This window comes from Aquila chrysaetos, chromosome 13 (assembly GCF_900496995.4).
Source record: "Aquila chrysaetos chrysaetos chromosome 13, bAquChr1.4, whole genome shotgun sequence".
In the NCBI taxonomy this organism is placed as follows: domain Eukaryota; kingdom Metazoa; phylum Chordata; class Aves; order Accipitriformes; family Accipitridae; genus Aquila; species Aquila chrysaetos.
In genome coordinates, this window is record NC_044016.1 from 4328568 (window position 1) to 4347837 (window position 19270).

The window sequence follows — 19270 nt, forward strand, 5'->3', positions numbered from 1 at the left end:
CGCGGCGCAGGCGCGCGGGGGCGAGCACGCGGCCCGTGCATGCGCCGGGCGCGAGAGGGCCGGGCGAGAGAAGCGCCATGGCGGCGGCAGCGTGCGGCGGGGAGGCGGCGGCAGCGACGCGGGCCCTTTGCGCTTTCTCCCCCCGCGACCGTCGTTTCTTCGCCATCTCCGGCTCGGATGGGCGCCTGCGGGTGTGGGAGACGGCGAACAGCCGCTTGCAGCACGAGTACGTGCCCTCCGCCCACCTCAGCGCTGCCTGTACTTGCCTGGCCTGGGCCCCGCCGGGGGGACGCCCGCCCCCCAGCAAGGTACGGGCGGTGTGTGAGGGAAGGGGGGGGGATGCGGGACGACGGCGGAGGGAAAAGGAAGGGGTGGGATGGGGACGGCCGTACACCGAGCAGCCTCGACGCGTGGCCGCGGCCTCGCACGGCTTCACCCCGCCCTCCCGGCGCCATGTGGCGGGGGGTCGGCGTGGCCGGGCAGGCCGGGAAGCAGAGAGCCGGCGTCCCAGTGCAGGGCGAAGGGGATAAGGGTCCCGTGGGGAGGGAGCGGCGTGTCCGCCACGCGTGACGTGCCCCCACCCCGGGGTCGAATCCGCTCCCCTCGGAGGAGCATCGCAGGATTGCTCTTCGCAAGGCAAGTTTCACGTGTCGGTGGGGGAAGCGGCGTTGGAGGCTTTATTATTTTTTTTTTTTCCTCAAACGAAAAGAAGGGGCTATCAACAGAAGCGCTGACTGTGTAAAATCATTTGTCTTTCGTATAACCTGCACGGAAGAAGCCTCCCTTGAAGGAGCAAGGTATGTCACTTCATGGCACGTCTCACCTTAATCGAAAAGGTGATGCTACAGAGCAGGTCGGCTGCTCTGCGTCTGCTTAGCTCACGTACAGTTCACATTCTAGTAAAGGCAGTATCTCTCCACGCTTCCTTACCCTTGGAAGTCTTTCCATGCAAGCTGCTACACTGTCCGTGACGCGTCTTCCTGAGCTCAGGAATCCTGCGAGAAGGTATTCAGTATCTTTATTCAGAGTATGGAACAGAGGACTCGGATGTTCTCCACCTTGAATTTGTTTTATTTAACTTCACCTCAGGTGAACACTCAACCTGAAAATATCTGGAGTATATACAGTAAGGTACCTTTTAATCCTTTTTATGTTGAAATAATCCTATTTTCCGTAGCTAGAACATACCATTTCCTGAGAAAAAAATGTATTGCTTGGATAAAGTATGTGAAATCCACCCTCTATCGTAAGAAGTAGCGAGGGCTGTTTAAAATGCGTTTTGGTATATCAACAATTTAGTGTATTTGAAATACTGTAAGAGGTATTTTAAAACGCTTAACACAGATTACCAATCCAAAGGCAGATGATACTGTCTCGTTTTTCTCAGTTGAGCAGCTTAGTCCCTGAAATTTGAAAACTCCCAGAACATTTGAAGAATGTGGCAGAAAGAGTTAGTTTTAGATCAGCCTTAACCTGTTCATTTGTCTTGTAACTCTGAAGAAAAAAGGATACATGCATTGATCGCAGGGCTGTGTAGGTGGTTCTTCACTCTTAAATAAACTGAAACTGGCATGTGAAAATGAGGTTAATCTATCCTGTGTGAAGTAAAACTTAAGCTAACATAGTACACTGCTGTGGTGCCAGAAGTCAAGCACAGGAGGTTTCTGAGTGGCTTTTAAAAACTGACTTTTTCTAGAGATCCACCCCTAAACCCCACAGATGCTCCAGTTTAACCTGGTTTAGGGTTGTATGTAAAATGGTCTTAATCAGGCAGCATTTGGCTATGTCTCAGTGCTTTCTAGTTATTCCAGTAGTTTGAATGCTGTCCACTGCTTGAAAGTTGGTACGTTTTCAAGTGGAGCTGGAAAACATACCATTTCTTGGAATAATTATGCCATAAATGTTTATAATTCATTGGTCTGTCCTTAGACGGAACCGAAGAACTGAAGTTGTGATGGTTCTGTCAAATATATTTTATTGAATGTGTTTTTTCTGACATTTAGTCTCTTTTTTTGTCTTTTTTTTTTATTCCTGGAGAGTTGACATCTCTCTAGCTAGTACTAGTATCTGGTCTTCAGGAGTAAAACTGTGCCAGTAGATACCAGTAAATGGTGTTTGGCCAAGTTACACCTAAACTAAGTGTGTTTTGGACTGCTGCCATGTTAATGAGGGCCACGTGTTACAGGGGAATATTAGAAATTAAGTTTTGAACTGCAGTCCCTGGAATTGCTGATGCAGTGGTGGCTTATTGGGATGTTCCCTGCACGTGTGCTTTCGTAGTGTCAGTGCTTCCTGCTTGCGGCATTCACCATCATCTGCTCCATGAAGTGGTGCCTTGTGCAAGAGTATGTGGACCACCAACTTTCAAAATACCTTCTTCCACTTTCTTCCTAATAAGCTGCAGCTGCCCTGTCATCTTCAAGTCTTGAGACTCTAGGCTTCCCCCCATTTCAGTGTTTTAAGTGCTTTACTTCATATGTGAGCAGCAGAGATTGGATTTCTGTTTTTAAAAAAAAAAAGTCTCAGTGGCTGACCTACTCAAGTAAGAACATTATGGAAAAATATGTGCACAGTCCCTTTTCAAATAACTTCTTTTAACTATCTCTACAAATTAAAAAACTCTACTTTTTTAGGCAAAGTTGAACGATTTCTAAATAAGCTTGAGTTTCCATAAATCTGGGGGGGGGGGGTGGGGGAGTCAAAAGAAAACTGATACTTGATCTAGTTCAGGTACCCTATCCTGTCCTGTCCTATCCTATCCATGAAAACAGGTTCCTCTTATATTTAAAACCCTGATCCACAAGGGAATCCCACATGGATCTCTACTGCAGTTGGCAGTCTGTCTATGTACTAATTTAATGCAGGGTAAGGAAGTTTGATTGCTTTTTGGGTTTTGTTTGTTTTAATTTTTTAACTATTTTTTTTTAGTTCTCAGTGTTTTTTCAAATCATTTCCAACATAATAGGTGTCTGAATTTTCCACTGGCATTTCTTTAATGCAAAAATTTCTGACAAAATGCCCCACTAATAATGCTGATAAAGAGTGGTCAGTAAAGAAATACATGTGAATAAATACTTGGAAAAACCTTCACTGCTTCTAGCTTTCTTCTTGACACTGGAAATAACTGTGAACTTTAGTGGAAATTTTGTTGTGCCTTTGGGTTGTTCCAAGGGAAATTGGCCGTAACAAACTGAAATGGAGGCTGAACAAATTTTGGGTAAAAGATTTATGCAAGGGAAGAGAATAAAATTTATTCTTAATTGTGGTTTTGCTTTGCGGTGGGGATATGTGGGGTAATTAGTAAAACTACATAAAAAGATCAAAAACTACCAGTGTGGTGGGTTGACCCTGGCGGGGTGCCAGGTGCCCACCAAAGCTGCTCTATCACTCCCCCTCCTCAGCTGGACAGGGGGGGAGAAAATATAACAAAAGGCTCATGGGTCAAGATAAGGACAGTTTAATAAAGTGAAAGCAAAGGTTGCATGTGAAAGTAAAGAAAAACAAATTATGTTATTCTCTACTTCCCATCAGCAGGTGATGTCTAGCCACTTCCTGGGAAGCAGGGCTTCAGTATGCATAGTGGTTGCTCCAGAAGACAAAAATGCCCCCTTCTGTCTCCCTTTACGTAGCTTTTATATCTGAGCTGATGTCATAGGGTATGGAATATCTGTTTGGTTAGTTTAGGTCAGCTGTCCTGGTTATGTCCCCTCCCAAGATCTTGCCCAGCCTGCCATGGAGGGGGGCAAAAATGTTGGAGAGACAGCCTTGATGTTGTGCCAGCACTGCTCAGCAGTAGCCAAAACACTGCTGTGTTATCAACACCTTTCTAGCTACCAATGCAGAGCACAGCACTACGAGGGCTGCTATGGGGAGAATTAACTCCATCTCAGCCAGACCCAATACAACCAGAAAACACATAAACTCTACTTGCATCTCCACTAGCTATGTGGCCCTTGTATTTGCATGTCAGACAGCAATTTCAAGATGGCTTAGTTGGCATTGCTGCCAAAAATTTAACTAGTTGAGTCTTTTCTCATATATTGTCTTAAAACCTGGTTGATTTACTTGCTTCTACTTTGTGACTGATAGTTTCTTAGCATATATGTTTCGTAATATTTTATAAACACTTTTTTTTTCCCAGGAAAGATGAAGCCTAAACAAATGCTTGCAAAAAACCCAATGTAATCTCTTTTCTCAAGAGCCTGCTTTTGATATAAAAGTATTTGTATAGCATTTTGGTATTTATTGGTCTAAACCAAAACACTTCCTTGAAGAAGGTGTTGTCTGTGTTAAATACAGAGGAAAAGAAAGTCCTGCTTCAAAGTACCAAAGTATTTATCCTGCACTGTAAAACTTTTAAATCTTAGTTGTGGTGAAAATTCCCAACTCCTGATTGTCATTACATCTCTGCATCTCAGTAAAAATTATTTACATTCGCTGTGTGATGTTTATTGTATGACAGATTAGCTACACCACATGGAGCTTGCACAGAGTTGATTGCTCACATCTAACCAGAGTCTCCTTTGGCTTCTTCTGGCTGCTCATCAGTGCAGATATATCTGTTGTGTAGAGGAAGCATTAGCCTGTGTACCATTATTATTTTTTTTTTTTTAAATTGGAGAGAATGCTTTGCTGTGATGTAACAAATGTAAGGAGGCTTACCAAAGTCCAATTTGAAAACTGCTCACTAGCGTTAGGGTTGGGGTTTTGTGTTTTGGGGTTTTTTTGTTTTGTTTTGGTTTTTTTTTTTCTTTATTTCTTAAGTACTTGAACGGTTTTTTCTTTTCTTTTTTCTTGTGTATGTGTGATTAGTTAGGTGGGATTAACCCAGTGAGAATAAACATAGTGGCTGCTTCTGCCCTCTTTATTTTAGTTTCACATGCTCAAGAGCCAGTTTTATTCCTTCTCCCCTTCCCAGTGATGTGCTGCATTCACCTGTTTTTGGTTAAGAGAGATGAAATGAAATCCCTCCTTGAAGTGGTTGATAGCACTTGCAGAGCAAGAGAGTGAAGACTGAAGAATTGCCTGATTGTAGGAGGACCTCTGGTACTGACGACAGGACTTGGGCAGAGCACTTAGCTTTGCATCCTGGTTGCTTCCCTCTGCCGAGTGCACTTTCCTTTTAAGAGGCATTATGAATACTTAATATTTGCAAGACTCTTCTGAATAGCTTTTGAGAAAAAATAAACTGGTAGTTCTTGATCAGGCATTTCCATTTTGTGGATGAAGTATTCTGATTGTGTTAGTCTTTACCTCTGCCTCTGGGACACGAACTCTGTGAAAAACTTAAATGTGTTTTTTTTCCCCCTCATATATGTGGTCACTAGGCTAGCAAAATGGCCTCCACCAAATGTTTCCAAGTGACTCATAGCAACTTCGTTACCTTGTACGTGGAGGTACAAGATGAGTCGCTAGGTTGCTGTGCACTTCAGTGTCTTCATTTTGTGTCTTAGCAGAGTTTGTATTGGCTGACTGGGTCTCAAACTTACGGAAGTTTTTCTTCCCCTTTGCTTTAATGTGAGATTAGCTGGTCAGACTAATTTATTTCACGTTTTCTCTTTTTTGATTTTTCCAGGATGGCCCCCAAAGGAAAAAACGGAAGTCTGAAGTTGCAGAAGTGGACAAGCAGTTAGATGTCCTGGCTATTGGTACAGCAGTTGGTAGCATTTTGTTGTACAGCACAGTAAAAGGAGAATTACAGAGCAAGCTAGTAAGTAATACACTCTTCATCACATGCTACCAAATATTGATGGTTTCAGTCAGTTTATGCTGTTCTTTCTGGTGCTTAAAAGTGGAATAAACTAACCTAATTATTCAGATTTTTTTTTTCTAAATAGCTGCATATATGGATAGAGGTGCAGTAATTTAGGTGCTTGGGAATCTTCAAGTGGTGCTTTTTCTGTTGTTGGCAGTATGTACATATGTACACGTTGAAAAATCTTGGTTTTGAAGTTAATGTAATATCTTAACATTGTGCATGGATTTGTTATTTTGCATTAAAAATAACAGTAATGATGAAATGCCTAACTGGAGAGTTAAGTCCTCTGTGGGAGCGTCATACCCTCAGTTCCTCCACAGTATTGTGGGAGAGGAGTGCAGGATTGAAGTACTCATCAACTCTTGGGAAGGTGCCATGTTCATGGACTCTTCTGTAAACTTACCTCCCTTATGGAAGCTTTTGAGCTCTCTCAGCATGTGATCTTGAATGAAATACGCTGATTTTTGTTTGCCTTTCTCATCAATAACTTCCCTGTTACTCCTAATTACCTTGGTTTTAGTCTTGGTTTACATAACAAGCAAAATAAATCTGTATGAATGACTCTGCAATACTTTGAGATACTTGGGCATACTTTTGCTTCTAAACTGTTAGTTGTATGTAGGGTGATAAATGTACATGAATAGAGAAAGCAATGACTTCTTAAAATCATGATACGTGCAAGTGACACTAGCTAATGAATATAAATTCTTTTTTATGGAAAAGCTGTATATATGCCTGAAAACTATGAACAAAATAAAGGAGTTTCAGGTTCAAATTTACAGTTTCAATTGGTTTGAAAACACTGGCTGCTATTCTGTAGGAGCAGGATAGCAGATGTTATTTGGCGAGTACTTTGGTTTTTACAGAAAGGTTAAATTAAAAGGTTATTCTTGGTAGAATAAGAGCTATCACTTTTAGCTGTCCTTATTGGATAGAATGTCTTGCTGTGATGTATTTTATCTTGCTCAAAGCTGATTTGCAGTGACACTTTTGGGAGTAGTCTGAGCTGGCAGATGCTGATTCAAATAGGGAAATTTTATAAACCCCAGGAAATACTTTCATAAATGATTAAAGGGGTATATTTAAGCTGCAGAGATTTTGGTTGTTGAGAGGTGAATGATACCCCTTTGTAGGGTCTTCTGATCTGATGATAGCTTGCAGTTGAATGCTGAGCACAAAGAGAAGGCTACTCATCTCTGAATGTTCTTAAGCAAGCAGGCACTTAGATGACTGTCAGCAAGACATCTGTGCTAGTGTTTCCTTTGTGCAAATTTCATACTGTTAGACAGTGTTGTTTGGCTGTGTGTGTAAAAATAGTGGGCAGGACAATATTTTTGTTGACTCTGAAGTGCTAGAACAAGAATTAATTCAAATACTTATGTGTACGTATCAAAATATGCAATATCTTTAACTTGTATAACTCTGTATGTATATTGGTCTTTAAAACCACACTGTCTCTTCAAGTTGCCAATGATTTGAATTTAGTTCTTGGAAGAGCAGTTTGTTCACATTGTTGGTGTGGAGAAGACTCAGTAGTCGAGACTTCTTCATTTATTAATGAGTTGACCCTCTTTTACCTTTTGTAGGATGGTGGTCATGACAATAGAGTAAACTGTGTGAGATGGCATCAGGACAACTGCTGCTTGTATAGCTGTTCAGAGGACAAACACATTGTGGAATGGAACACACAGACCTGCAAAGTAAAGTGGTAAGTGATGCTGGTTTTGTGGAAGTGTATTTCCTCCTGCACAGGTTTTAGTGAGGCCCTGTTGGAAATGCTGCACTCTGCTATCCAGACTTCATGCCCACTGTACAAAATCAGTTGTTGGCTATTGTTTTTCTGAGTTCGGAAGTGGTTTTATTTAGGGATAAGAAAGTAATTCTCATAGTTGTGTTTCTTCCTCTGTGTGTTGCAAAGACTAGATGAAATGAGTAACTGCACTGAGAGGGATTTGAGTCCCTCCATGCTAACTTTTAGTGGGACATGGGCTTCCAGTCACTTTTGTGATGCTGAAAAATATAAATTCTAGAAAATATCCTTGGAAATGCAGGGGAGCAGATACTGGAACAACTCATCCCAATTAAATGGGTTACATGCACTCCGCTTTGCTTAAACGGCCTTGCTGTGATGATAACCCACTTGGTTTCGCTCACTACTGATGTGCAGTGGGGACAGTTCCACTTGGCTGTCTGAGCAGGCTGCTACTGTTTAAAGTACTGTTGAGAAAAATAGAGCTTAGTGCAGAGTAACAAGATGCCTGGTGTAAGCATTTACTTTCTTTTGTAATAAAGTCAAACTGGTTTTAAACTTTAAAGAAGAGACCAAGATTTCTACTAACAATCCTGGTTATCTTACTTCAATAAAAGCATAGTGTGTGATGGCACCTTGACCCTTCTCTTATGCTGTTGTTTCTTTTTTGTAACATTTCCCACTGTTGTGTTATTCATACTGCAGCTATATCGGTTTTGTTAAAGATGGTGTGTGCAATGCAGACAGCCCATTGTCAATAGCTTCTGTGATTTCCCTAGAAGAGAGATGCATCCTTAGGTTGTATTAAGTTGAGACCCTGGCATAAAGTAGCAGAAGATGGCTGTAAAATCTCCCTCTAGCCTTCTCCTCTTAGGTTTGAACACACCCAGTTCCCTCACCTTTTTCTCTTACATTACATGCTCTGGTCTCTAAGCCGCCTTCATGACCCTCCACTGGATTTACTCCACTATGTCAGTGACTTTCTTGTACTGTCCCAAACTGGACATAGTGCTCAGGTGCAGTTTCAAAAGTGTTGCACAGAGGAGAGGAATCGCTTTTCTTGACCCCCTGACTACATTCTAGCTAATGCAAATCAGTATGCAGTTGACCTCATTGCCACAAGGACTCGTGCCTACTCATGTCCAATTTGACTATGAGGATTGCAAGCTTCTTTTCTGCAAAGCTACTTTGTAGCCATTTGTACCCAACCTGTACTGGGATTTTTCCATCCCACATGCAGGACTTCACGTTTTCCTTTGAGCTTTCAGATTCTGACACCCTGTTTCTCAAGCCTGCTGAGTTGCCCCTGAGTAGCAGCCCTGCCCTCCAGCCTATCAACTGCTCTCCCTAATTTGGTATCAAATGTGAACTTGTTATGTGTGTAAGGTCATTAATGAAGACCTGGGCAATTACTGAGGATATTAAACAGTATTGGGATGTCCTTAGGGAGTGACACCTTGTCCTGGTTTCAGCTGGGATAGAGTTAATTTTCTTTCTAGTAGCTGGTATAGTGTTATGTTTTGGATTTAGTATGAGAAGAATGTTGATAACACACTGATGTTTTCAGTTGTTGCTAGGTAGGGTTTAGACTAAGTCAAGGATTTTTCAGCTTCTCATGCCCAGCCAGCAAGAAGGCTGGAGGGACACAAGAAGTTGGGAGGGGACACAGCCAGGGCTGCTGACCCCGACTGACCAAAGGAATATTCCATACCATGCCCAGTATATAAACTGGGAGGAGTTGGCTGGGGGTGATCACTGCTCAGGAACAACTGGGCATCAGTTGGTGAGTGGTGAGCAATTGCATTGTGCATTGCTTATTTTGTATATTCCAATTCTTTTACTATCATTATTGTAATTTTATTATTATCATTATTAGTTTCTTCCTTTCTGTTCTATTAAACTGTTCTTATCTTCATCCCTTCCCTTTCTTTTCCTTTTTCCATTCTTTCCCCCCCCTTTTTTCCTTCTCCTTTTTTCCTTTGTTCCTTTTTTTTTATTTCCTTTTTTTTTTCTTTCCCCTTTTTATTTTCTTTTCCCTTTCTCCCCCTCTCACCCCCTTTTTTTCCTTTCCTTTCCCCCCCCCCTTCTTTTTGTTTTCTTCTATATCCTCCTTACCCCTTTTTTCCCTTTTTCTTTTTTTTCCCCTTTTTCCCCCTTTTTATTTTATTTTCCCCTTTTTTCCTCCTTTTTTTTTATTTCCCCTTTTCCCTTTTTTTTTTTTTTTTTTTCCCTACTCTATCCCTCTTTTATCCTTTTCCTTCCACCCGTTTATCCCTTCCCTTTTCCCTCCTTTTCCTCAACTTTCCCCTGTTCCCCCTCCCCCCCTTTCCCGCCTTTTTTTCACACACAATTTTTTTACCCCTTTTTTTTTCCACCCCTCCCCCCTTTATCCTTTTCACCTTTTTTTCCCCCTGTTTTTTCTTTTCCTTTTTTTCTTTTCCCTTTCACAATACATTTTTCTTTTTTTTTTTTTTTTTTTTTTCTTTTTTTTTTTTTCTTTATTTTTCCTCCTTTTTTTTTTTTATTTCTTTTCCTTATTTTTCCCTTTTCTTCCCTTTCCCCTCCCTTTTTTTTTTTTTTTTTTTTTTTCCTCTTCTTTCCCCCTCCCTCTTTCCCCTCCTTCTTTTTTTTTTTTTCCCCTCCCCTCCTTCCTCACTTTTTTTGTTTCCTTTCTTTTTTTTTTTCCCTTTTTTTTTTTTTTTTTTTTTCACTTTTTTCCTTCCCTTTTTTTCTTTTTTTTTTTTTTTTAATATTTTCTATTAACTTCTCCCGTTTTTTCGCTTTTTTTACCTTCCCTCCCCTCCTCTTTTTTTTTTTTTCTTTCTTCCTCCCCTCCTTTCTTTTTCCTTTTTTCTTTTCTTTTTCTCCTTTCTTCCTTTTCTTTTTGTTTTTTTTTCTCCTTTTCCTTCTAGTTTTTTTTTTTTTTCTCCTTTCCACTCACCATCTTTTTTTTTTGCTTTCCTTTTTTCCCCCTTCTTTTTCCTCTTTCTTTCTTTCCTTTTTTTCTCTCATTTTTTTTACCTTTCCATTTTTTTTTTTTTCATTTTTTTTTATCCCCCTTTTTTTTCCTTTTTTTCCCTTTTTTTTTTTTTTGTTTTTTTTTTCTTCCACCCCCCCTTCCTTTCCACCTTTTTTTATGCCCTGTTTTTCTCCCCCCGTCCGCCCCCCCTTCCCCTCTTCCCTAATCTCTTTTTTTGTTTTCTTTCCTCTTTTTTTTTTTTTTTTTATTTTTTTTCCTTTTTTTTTTTTTCCCCTTTTCCCCCCTCCCCCTTTTTTTCCTTTTCCCCTTTCTCCGTCCTCCCGGGCTTTCCATTTTCCTTTTTTTTTCCCCCTTCCCCGTTCTTCTCTCCCGCCCCCCCGCGTTTTTCCTTTCGTTTCCTGTTCTTTTTCCCCCATCCCCACTGGGTGGGGGGGAAGTGAGTGAGTGGCTTAGTTGCTGGCTGGGGTTAAACCACGACACACCAGTAACTGGCCACCAGCTGGACTTCATACTGGTAATCACAACTGTTTGAACTCAGTGACACAGCCAGATCTTATCCCTCCTTAGAGTCCATCCATTCAGTCTATATATCTCCAATCTGGCTGCAAGGATACTATCTGAGACATTGTCAAAAGCATTGCTAAAGTTAAGTTAAATGGCATACGTGGCTCTCTTCTCAACCAAGACAGTTGTTTCATTAAGAAGGCAATCAGGTTGGTTAGGCATGATTTGCCATTTGTAGATCTATGCTGGATGTTCCCAGTTACTTTTTTGACCTTTGTGTGTCTGGAAATGGCTTCCAGGTGGATTGGTATAACCTTCCCTGTTGTTCCCTGGATTCTCCTTCTTGTGGATATATTTTGTCTCTTTTTTTTTTTTTTTTTCTTTTCCAGTCATCAGAAATTCCTTCTGAGCTACGTGGCCACTCAAAATGGTAGTGTGGTCTTGTAGTAACACTGGCCTTAGCAGTTCTGGATGCATCCCATTCAGTCTTAAGAAGTTGCATGTGTTGGATTTACTGTTGTGATCCCTAATTTGATCTCCCTTTACTATGGGGAGTGCTTTGCTCCCTCTGACTCTGGCACTAGGTTCGGGAACATAGGAGGCCTGAAGGACTTTGCTCTTCAGTGCTTTGGCCTTTTCTGTGTACTGAATGGGTCCCTATACCATTCAGCAGCAGGTCAACACTTTCCTCCTCAGTCATTGTCTTACTGCTTTTGATGTGCTGTGTGTAGATGTCCTTTTGCTGGTCTTCATATTCCCGGCTGGTTTGAACATCAGCTAAGCTTTGGCTAATTCTGTCCCTGCATGCTTGGACAATATTTTTATATTCCTCTGTGTAACCTATCTCCACTTTCACCTTCTCTGTACTTCTTTTTTGTGTTTTTGAGTTGAACTACGAGTTACCCACCTGGCCAAGCCAGCCTTCTGCAATAGCTGGTGATTTTCTGCTCTTCGGAATGGACCATTGTTTTGCTTTGAGGAGGTTGTCCTGGAAGAGCAACCAGCTTTCCTGGGCCCCTTTGCCCTCTAGGGTAGCCTCCAGTGCGATCCTGCCCAATCAGTTCTCTGAATAAGTTGCAATCTGCTGCAATTCCTTTCTTTTTTCCTCTTTCCCCCCCCTTTCCTCTTCCCCCCCTTTCCTCTTCCCCCCCCTTTCCCTCTTCCCCCCCCTTTCCTCTTCCCCCCCCTTTCCTCTTCCCCCCCCTTTCCTCCTCCCCCCCCTTTTCCTCTTCTTCCCCCCCCTTTCCTCTTCCCCCCCTTTCCTCTTCCCCCCCTTTCCTCTTCCCCCCCTTTCCTCTTCCCCCCCTTTCCCTTTCCCCCCCCCTTTCCTCTTCCCCCCCCTTTCCTCTTTCCCCCCCCCTTCTCCTCTTCCCCCCTCCCTCCCCCTTTCCTTCTATCCCCCCCCTTTCCTCTTCCCCCCCCCTTTTCCTCTATCCCGCCCTTGCCCCCCCCCCTATCTCTCTTCCCCCCCTTTCCTCTTCCCCCCCCTTTTCCTCTTCCCCTCAAACCCTTTCGCTCTTCTCCCCCCCACACCCTTTCCTCTTCCCCCCTTTCCTTCTTCCCCCGCCTTTCCTCTTCCCCCCCCTCTTTCCTCTTCCCCCCCCTTTCCTCTTCCCCCCCCTTTCCTCCTCTTCTCCGCCCCCCCGCTCCCCCCCCCTTTCCTCTTTTCCCCCCCCTCTCCTTTCCCTCCCCCGCTTCCCGTTCCCTCCTCTTCCCGCCCCCTTTCCTGCTTCCCCCCCTTTCCTCTATCCCCCGCATCCCTCCCCTTGCCCCCTCCTCTTCCCCCCCCAGTGTCTCCCCCCCAGCCCGGAAGCCCCTTAAGAACTCGCTCTATATCACCATAATGTCAAGAATTCAAAGAGTAGCTCAACCGGGACGCCCCCCACACCAAAACGCATATGTCAATCGTACTAAAGGTACAAGCCTTGTTTGTCCTCTTCCCCCCCCACACATGAATTCCCCCCCCCCATTAGCATCCGACTCTTCCCCGCCATTCTCCCGGCAACACCCCTGTTCTCTTTCACCCGCTAGTACCCTTGCATCCCCCCGCACCTTCCTGCTTAAATTCCCGACCCCCTTCCGTCTATTCCTCCCAGCCAACCCTTTCCTCTTCCACCCCGCCCTTTTCCTCTTCGCCCCCGCCCTATTCCCTTCCCGCCCGCGATATCTCCGCCCCCCCCCCTGTTCCTCTCTTCCCCCGCCCCCTTTCTCTCTATTAGTTTCCAATCTTTCCCCAACCGTCCCAGTTTCCTCTTTCCCACAACCCCTTAATCCCTAATGCAACCTATCACACGAGGCCCCCCCCCTTCTGCCTCTTGCCCCCACCCTTTCCTCTTAATCCCCCGGCCCGAACGCCCCTTTCCTTACTTCCCTTCAAAAACCATCCCCCCTTTTCACTCTTTCCGTACCCCCCCCTTTCACTCTTCCCCCCTGCCACCCCCATCTTTTACCTCTCTCCCTCCCCTCTTCGACTCTTTCCCCCACCCAGTTTCCGTCTTCCACACCCCTTTCTCTCCTCTTTTCCCCACCCCTTTCCCTCTTCCCCCAGACCGGCCTTTCTGCTTTCCCCGCGCCCTTTTCCCTTTCCGCCCCCTTTTCCCTTTCCCCCGCCCCTTTCCCTTACCCCGCCACTTCACCCTTTACCCACCCCACTTTCCCTTCCCCCCCTTATCCCATCCTCTTCCCTGCCTCCCACCCAGTTCTACCATTCCTCTTCCCCCCCCTTTTTCCTCTTCCCCACGACACCGCTCGTTCGCATCTTTTCCGCCCCCCACACCCCCTTTCCGTTCCGTTCTTCCCCTCTCAAAAGACAAAAAACCCCCTTTGCTCTTCCACCCCCCCCTTTTCCATCTTCACCCAATAGCACCCACTTTCCTCTTTCCCTCCCACAACACCTTTCGCCTCTTCCTGCCGCCCCCCCTTATCCAGGTCGCATCATTCACAGGCCCCCCTCTTATTGTTCTCCCCTCTTAAATCCCCCCCCCTATAAAGGTGGTTCCACTACTTCCGCAGCACCCCTTGTTCCTCTTCGCGCCGCCCCATTTCCCTCTTATACGACCCCGAAGACCCCTCCCTTTCCGTCAGACATTCCCCCCCCCACATTTCCTCTATCCCCCCCGCCCAACTTATCCCGGCTGCTATCCCTGATCCCCCCGCACTTTCCTCTTTTCCCCACCCCTTTCTCTTCCCCTCGAACCCCTTAGAATACCGTATATCCCCTTCATTTCCCCCCCCTGTTTCCTCATATGCCACGCACCCCCCTTATCCTCTTACCCCCCCCCCTTTCCTCAACGTCTTGTATTCCGCATTCCACCTATCCCCCCCCCCATTTCCTGTCTTGCCTCCGCCCCAGTTTTCCCCTCATTCCCCCCCTTTGCGCCCGCTCCCATCCCCCCCTTTCCCACCTACCTCCTCCCCCCCCTTGGTCCCTCTTCCCACACCCCCTTTCGCAACTCTTGTCCCCCCTGCCCCTTCTCCTCTCCCAGCCCCCCTTTCCTCTTCCGCTACCCCAACCTCTTTCCCCCCTCTTTTCCCCCCCCGCCCAGCCCCTGTTCCGTCTTCCCAACGCCCCACCTTTCCTCTTCCCCCACCCCCCCCTTTCCTCTATCCCCCCCACCGCCCTTTCCTCTTCCCCCCCTTATCCATACTTCCCCCACACCCTTTCCTCTTTTCCCCCCCCACCATGTTCCTCTTATTCCCCATTTTGTTTCCCCCCCATTTACCTCCATATTAGGTTCCTCTTTTTTTTCCCCCCTTTTTTTCTTTGAGTAGCTGATCCAGCAAAGTACCTTTCATAGTATCATTGTAAATCACTTGCATCAAGAAAAAGTCTTCAGCACTTGCCAGCAATCTCTGGGACTGCTTGGCCCTCCTATGCTGCCCTTCCGGCAGTTGCTGGGGTAGTTAAAGCCCCTTAGAAGAACCAAGGCATGGAATTATGAAGATTTATGATCTCTCTTTTAATTGGACAATCTGTAGCAGATGCCCACCACATCACCCTTGTTGGTCTCTTCTCATACTTACCTGCAAGTTCTCTACTGGCCCTTTGCCTGTTTCAGAGGAAAGCTCCTTGCATTCATGCTACCCTTCTGTGTGGAGAAACCTTTATCCTTTTTGCCTTCCTGGCATGTCCCTGATGAAATGTCTTCCTAAAGGTCCATTTATTGCAGCAGTCCTGTCTTGCAAGCTGCCCCACTGTTTTTCTGTGATCCCAGTGAGATCAAAGCTCTGAAGCTGCCCATGGATATCTAATTCACCCTGTTTGTATCCCATAGTGCATGTGTTCATGTACAAGTATTTTAGATGGGTCCCAGTCATGCTGCTTTCTCAGGAAATGAGAGAATTTTTCCTGTTGTGCTTTGTCTTGTGTGTTTCCCTCTGCCCCTGTCCCATACCGCTGCTTTTTTGGGGGCTGTGGTTATAAAACGTAATCAGAGGCACTGTATTCTTTAATTTTAAAGATGGCAATAAAAAAATAATTCTTGGAGTGTATACATTGAAAGTACACCAGCAATGTAATATCATGCTGAATTTTTCTCTGGTGATATTATGAGTCATAGCTAAGGTAAATGAAATTGGAAAGAGTAGAAGAAAACAATTCTCTAAAATTTTACCTAAATTGATGAGGCTAGAAGGAACAAATTACCTGAAATAATTGCTCATGCCCAAGGTACATGTGAGATTGCCTGCATTCTTTAACATTTGTCAGGACCTGGAAATGAATCCTTATGTATCCCACAGAGAATTCAGGATGATTGCTCCTGGTGTAGAGAGGTGGTGTTCAACTTCTTTTAATTTGCAGGCCTCTAGACATTTTCCTCTAGGCTTTCTTAATTACTGTAGAAGTAGTCCATAGAAGCCCTTCAGGAGGTCCATGCAGCAAACGTTGAAACCTCTGGCAGAGGGACAAGCTGTTGGGGAAGAGAGAGTTTTTGAAAAGGTGTTGGAGAGATGTAGTCTAAAACATTCTGGGTGACTTCTTGTTTCTCTGGTTGTAGCTTTTTCATGCATTAAATACGCTGACTACCGAGAGGCATTCTGTATATCTCCTTATGCAGCTCCTTGTTTCATGATATCCTGTTTAAAACTTTTCCCTCTAAAATTATATAAAGCGTATCCAAACCAAAAACTTAACAGATTTTTGCTGTGTTTTATATTCTGCAGTCTAGTTTAGACTAGTCTTTTTAGTACATTTAAAAATACCTTCTTGGGTTTACATTATTAAGTGGTTTGAAATTCTTAGTCCTGACCTTTTCTTTGGAAGAGAATACAAAATCTTTTCATAGTCTCCGTAAGGTGTAATGTTGTTTGTCAAGTTTGTAGGCAGTAAAACTTTCAGCTTCTATGAAATTTAACCAAAAGTGATACAGCAAATGATCTCTGTTCTGGAAGACAGAGAGAGAGTGCTTGGACATGTGAAAGTTATTTGGAATTATTTCCAGACCAGCTGTTTACAATCAGAATGTGATGGGTTGTAGGCTACTTCCTAACTAACTGTAAAGGGTTTGTGTTAATGCTTTCCTTGCAATTTTGTCCTGTGAGAAAAGTGTAGTACCCAGAGTCCTTCAAAGCAGATGTGAACTTTTCATGACAGCATCTTTCTTTTTTATTTATTTATTTATTTATTTTAATAGTGATTTGAACCATAGACCTTTAAGGTGAAGTTTATTATTGTCAGTGTCATTGACAGACTTGGGAGGAGGGTCAGGAACTGAATGGGCCTTGAAACTCTGAATTTTAGTGTTGAGAAGGCATTTCTGAATGGGTTGGTTTAAGCTTTTTGGATTATGGTGCAAAGAGAAGTCCTGAAATGGTGTGGCTCCTCTTAACCTATGTTGAGTAGCAGAGAACTTTGAGGGCGGAATTCAGAACAGAATAGGCAAATATTAAAAAAAAAAGTCAATGGTTGTTCAGTATTAAATAGCTTTATGTTTTTGAGTTGCTGTATTTTTGTGAAAACTAATTTGGAGGAGAGGAGCAGAAACAGAATAGCTTTGACCTAATTTTTGACTACTTAAATTATTATTATTTTTTTAATATAATTTTTGCCTTAAATTTTCCAGCATGGTTTATATGCATTTTGAGATTATGCTAATGAATATTGTTTTTTCTATTTCTCTATCTTTCTCCCTTTGTACAAAAACTCTCCATCCAAATTCTAGCAAGTGGAAAGGCGACAATAGCAGTGTCACCTCTCTATGCATCAGTCCAGATGGGAAAATGCTGCTGTCAGCCGGTAGAACAATAAAACTGTGGGACCTGGAGACCAAAGAAGTCTACAGAGTAAGTAACTATGTTAAACTAGATGCAAAAAAATATCTTTCTTGATTGGTGACATTACATATCTAGTGTTTCCTGATAGGACATCTGAAAATTTCACTGGGTGTGAGGAGACAATTGACAGTTTTGGAATTGCTGGAAGCTGTTGCTGTGATGATACCCTCAACTGTGGTTTCAACTTGCTGAGAGTTGAATGAGGACGTTAAATTCCTTGGCTGTGTCTGAGCATGCTACCAGCACCCTTTCTCAAGCCTGTAGCAGAAAGATGGATGCTGTTCTTTTTCACTGGGTCCCTTTCTGATACCCTCCTAGCAGGAGAACTCGGTTCACCACAGTATGAGTTACTGCTGGCATGGGTTTGTGCGTGAGCTCCCTGACTTTTAACGTGAGTCCTTCCTTGAAGCCTTCAGGTTTCTTTGCTAAACTTCATGTTACTGGTGGTATTATCAGTTTTACTCTGGAAACAGTTGGAAGGCATAGGAGCAAACTCCTCCTTGTTCCCTGAGCAGGGCTCAGACATGAGCAAATTGCCATGTTTTAGCTGTTCTGTGAAAGCAGCCATGTTCTCTTGCCTGCTAGCAGATAGGATGCAGCTAGTCTCTGAATCTCCTGGTACTTGCTGTCAGGTAAGTGTGTACACATGTGCTATTACTGTGGACTTGCTGGCACATGGCAACTACCATGTATGTCTGCATCCTAGGATGGCCAAAACCACTATTTACAAAAGTAGATTGAAGAGCCAATGTTTTTTGAGGGGGTGGGGTGGGCATGGGGGGGATTGAACAGTAGTCGTGTGTCAGCAGACCTGTGCGTTAATCTTACAGTTGAGAATGAAACTATGAATTTAGTTTCATTGTATAAGTTGAAGTGTAAAGTTGTGTGGAGGGGAAAAAAACCCAAGTGCTTTCTGACAGTAACAGCAGTACAGGTGGATCTGACTTCTTTTGCATGGACTTAGTCCCAATGAATTTGCCTTTGATTCCACATTTAACTTTTAAATTCTGATAAGTATCTGGAGGGTCAGAAAAAGTTTCCTTGAAATACAGAAATGCAAGGAAGCTGATCACTAGTAAAAAAAAAAAATCACTGAAATGTTCTTGTTGACTTAGTAATACTTGATTCTTTCCTACTGTTCTTTGTTAACTAATGTTTTAATTTTTGCCATATGACTGCTTATGGCAATCATTGAAAGATTCTTTTTTTTTCTCTTAGCATTTCACAGGCCATGCTACATCAGTGTCATCATTAATGTTTACCACAGTGAAACCTATGAATGAAAATAAGTCCTTTGATGGAATTACAGGGCTTTATTTCTTGTCTGGAGCTATACATGACCGATTACTGAGTGTATGGTATGTAAGCTTTTCATAATTTGTAACTTTGCTTATGATCACTGTTGAGGATAGACTCAACAAGTATGTTCTGAACTCTGTGATTAAACAGAAGGCTAAGCAGAAGGGGCACTCTGGAGAAATGCAGTGATGATCTCTTAAATGGTGGTTTCGACTCACTGATTGTTCAATGAAGACATGCATTTCCTTGGCTGTGTCTGAGCATGTTTCCAGTTGCCCTTTGAATCGTTAGTATATGTCAAGAACATACTGTGTAATAGGCTTCCTTGTTCTTTGTGCTTACTGTAAGGTTTATGCTAAGTTTTCTTGCTAAATTTCACTTGGGAGTTACTTTGCACTTGGAATTTAGAACACTTTCTAAGCTGAAAGCTGAAATTACAGCATGAGTATTTTTGGGGTGGGGTAGGTACTACCACAGTTGCTGGTGAGTTACAGGCTTTATAATGCTTTTCAGGTGCAAAGGGTGCTGTTTGTGCTATGGTAAATAATGTGTACTGTTCGTGTCTTCCAGGCAGATCAGATCAGATAGGAAAGAAAAGAATGCGGTGATGTCTTTCACAGTAACAGATGAACCAACTTTTATTGATCTGACTGTATCAGAAGTCAAAGAAGAGGTAGGAGCAATAGTTTGTAACAAAATATGTACA

At 43.4% G+C, this 19270-nt stretch overlaps 1 protein-coding gene and 3 non-coding genes across 4 annotated transcripts in view; all 4 read left to right on the top strand.

The window, feature by feature from the left end:
• The first annotated feature begins 1 nt into the window (after nt 1).
• WDR43 (WD repeat domain 43) overlaps nt 2-19270 on the top strand; it is a 31926-nt gene continuing 12657 nt past the window's right edge. Inside the window, exons 1-6 of the mRNA XM_030034894.1 lie at nt 2-308; nt 5576-5710; nt 7345-7466; nt 17154-17274; nt 18484-18623; nt 19135-19237. Of these exons, the coding sequence (XP_029890754.1) occupies nt 78-308; nt 5576-5710; nt 7345-7466; nt 17154-17274; nt 18484-18623; nt 19135-19237 (852 nt within the window). The 5' untranslated portion in view covers nt 2-77. The remainder of the gene's footprint in view (nt 309-5575; nt 5711-7344; nt 7467-17153; nt 17275-18483; nt 18624-19134; nt 19238-19270) is intronic.
• Nucleotides 7879-7956, top strand: LOC115350535. Its single transcript, XR_003926486.1, has one exon. It is a non-coding gene; the product is annotated as a small nucleolar RNA SNORD53/SNORD92 (small nucleolar RNA).
• On the top strand, nt 17417-17500 carry LOC115350537. Its single transcript, XR_003926488.1, has one exon. It is a non-coding gene; the product is annotated as a small nucleolar RNA SNORD53/SNORD92 (small nucleolar RNA).
• LOC115350536 lies at nt 18745-18828 on the top strand. The gene has a single exon (XR_003926487.1). It is a non-coding gene; the product is annotated as a small nucleolar RNA SNORD53/SNORD92 (small nucleolar RNA).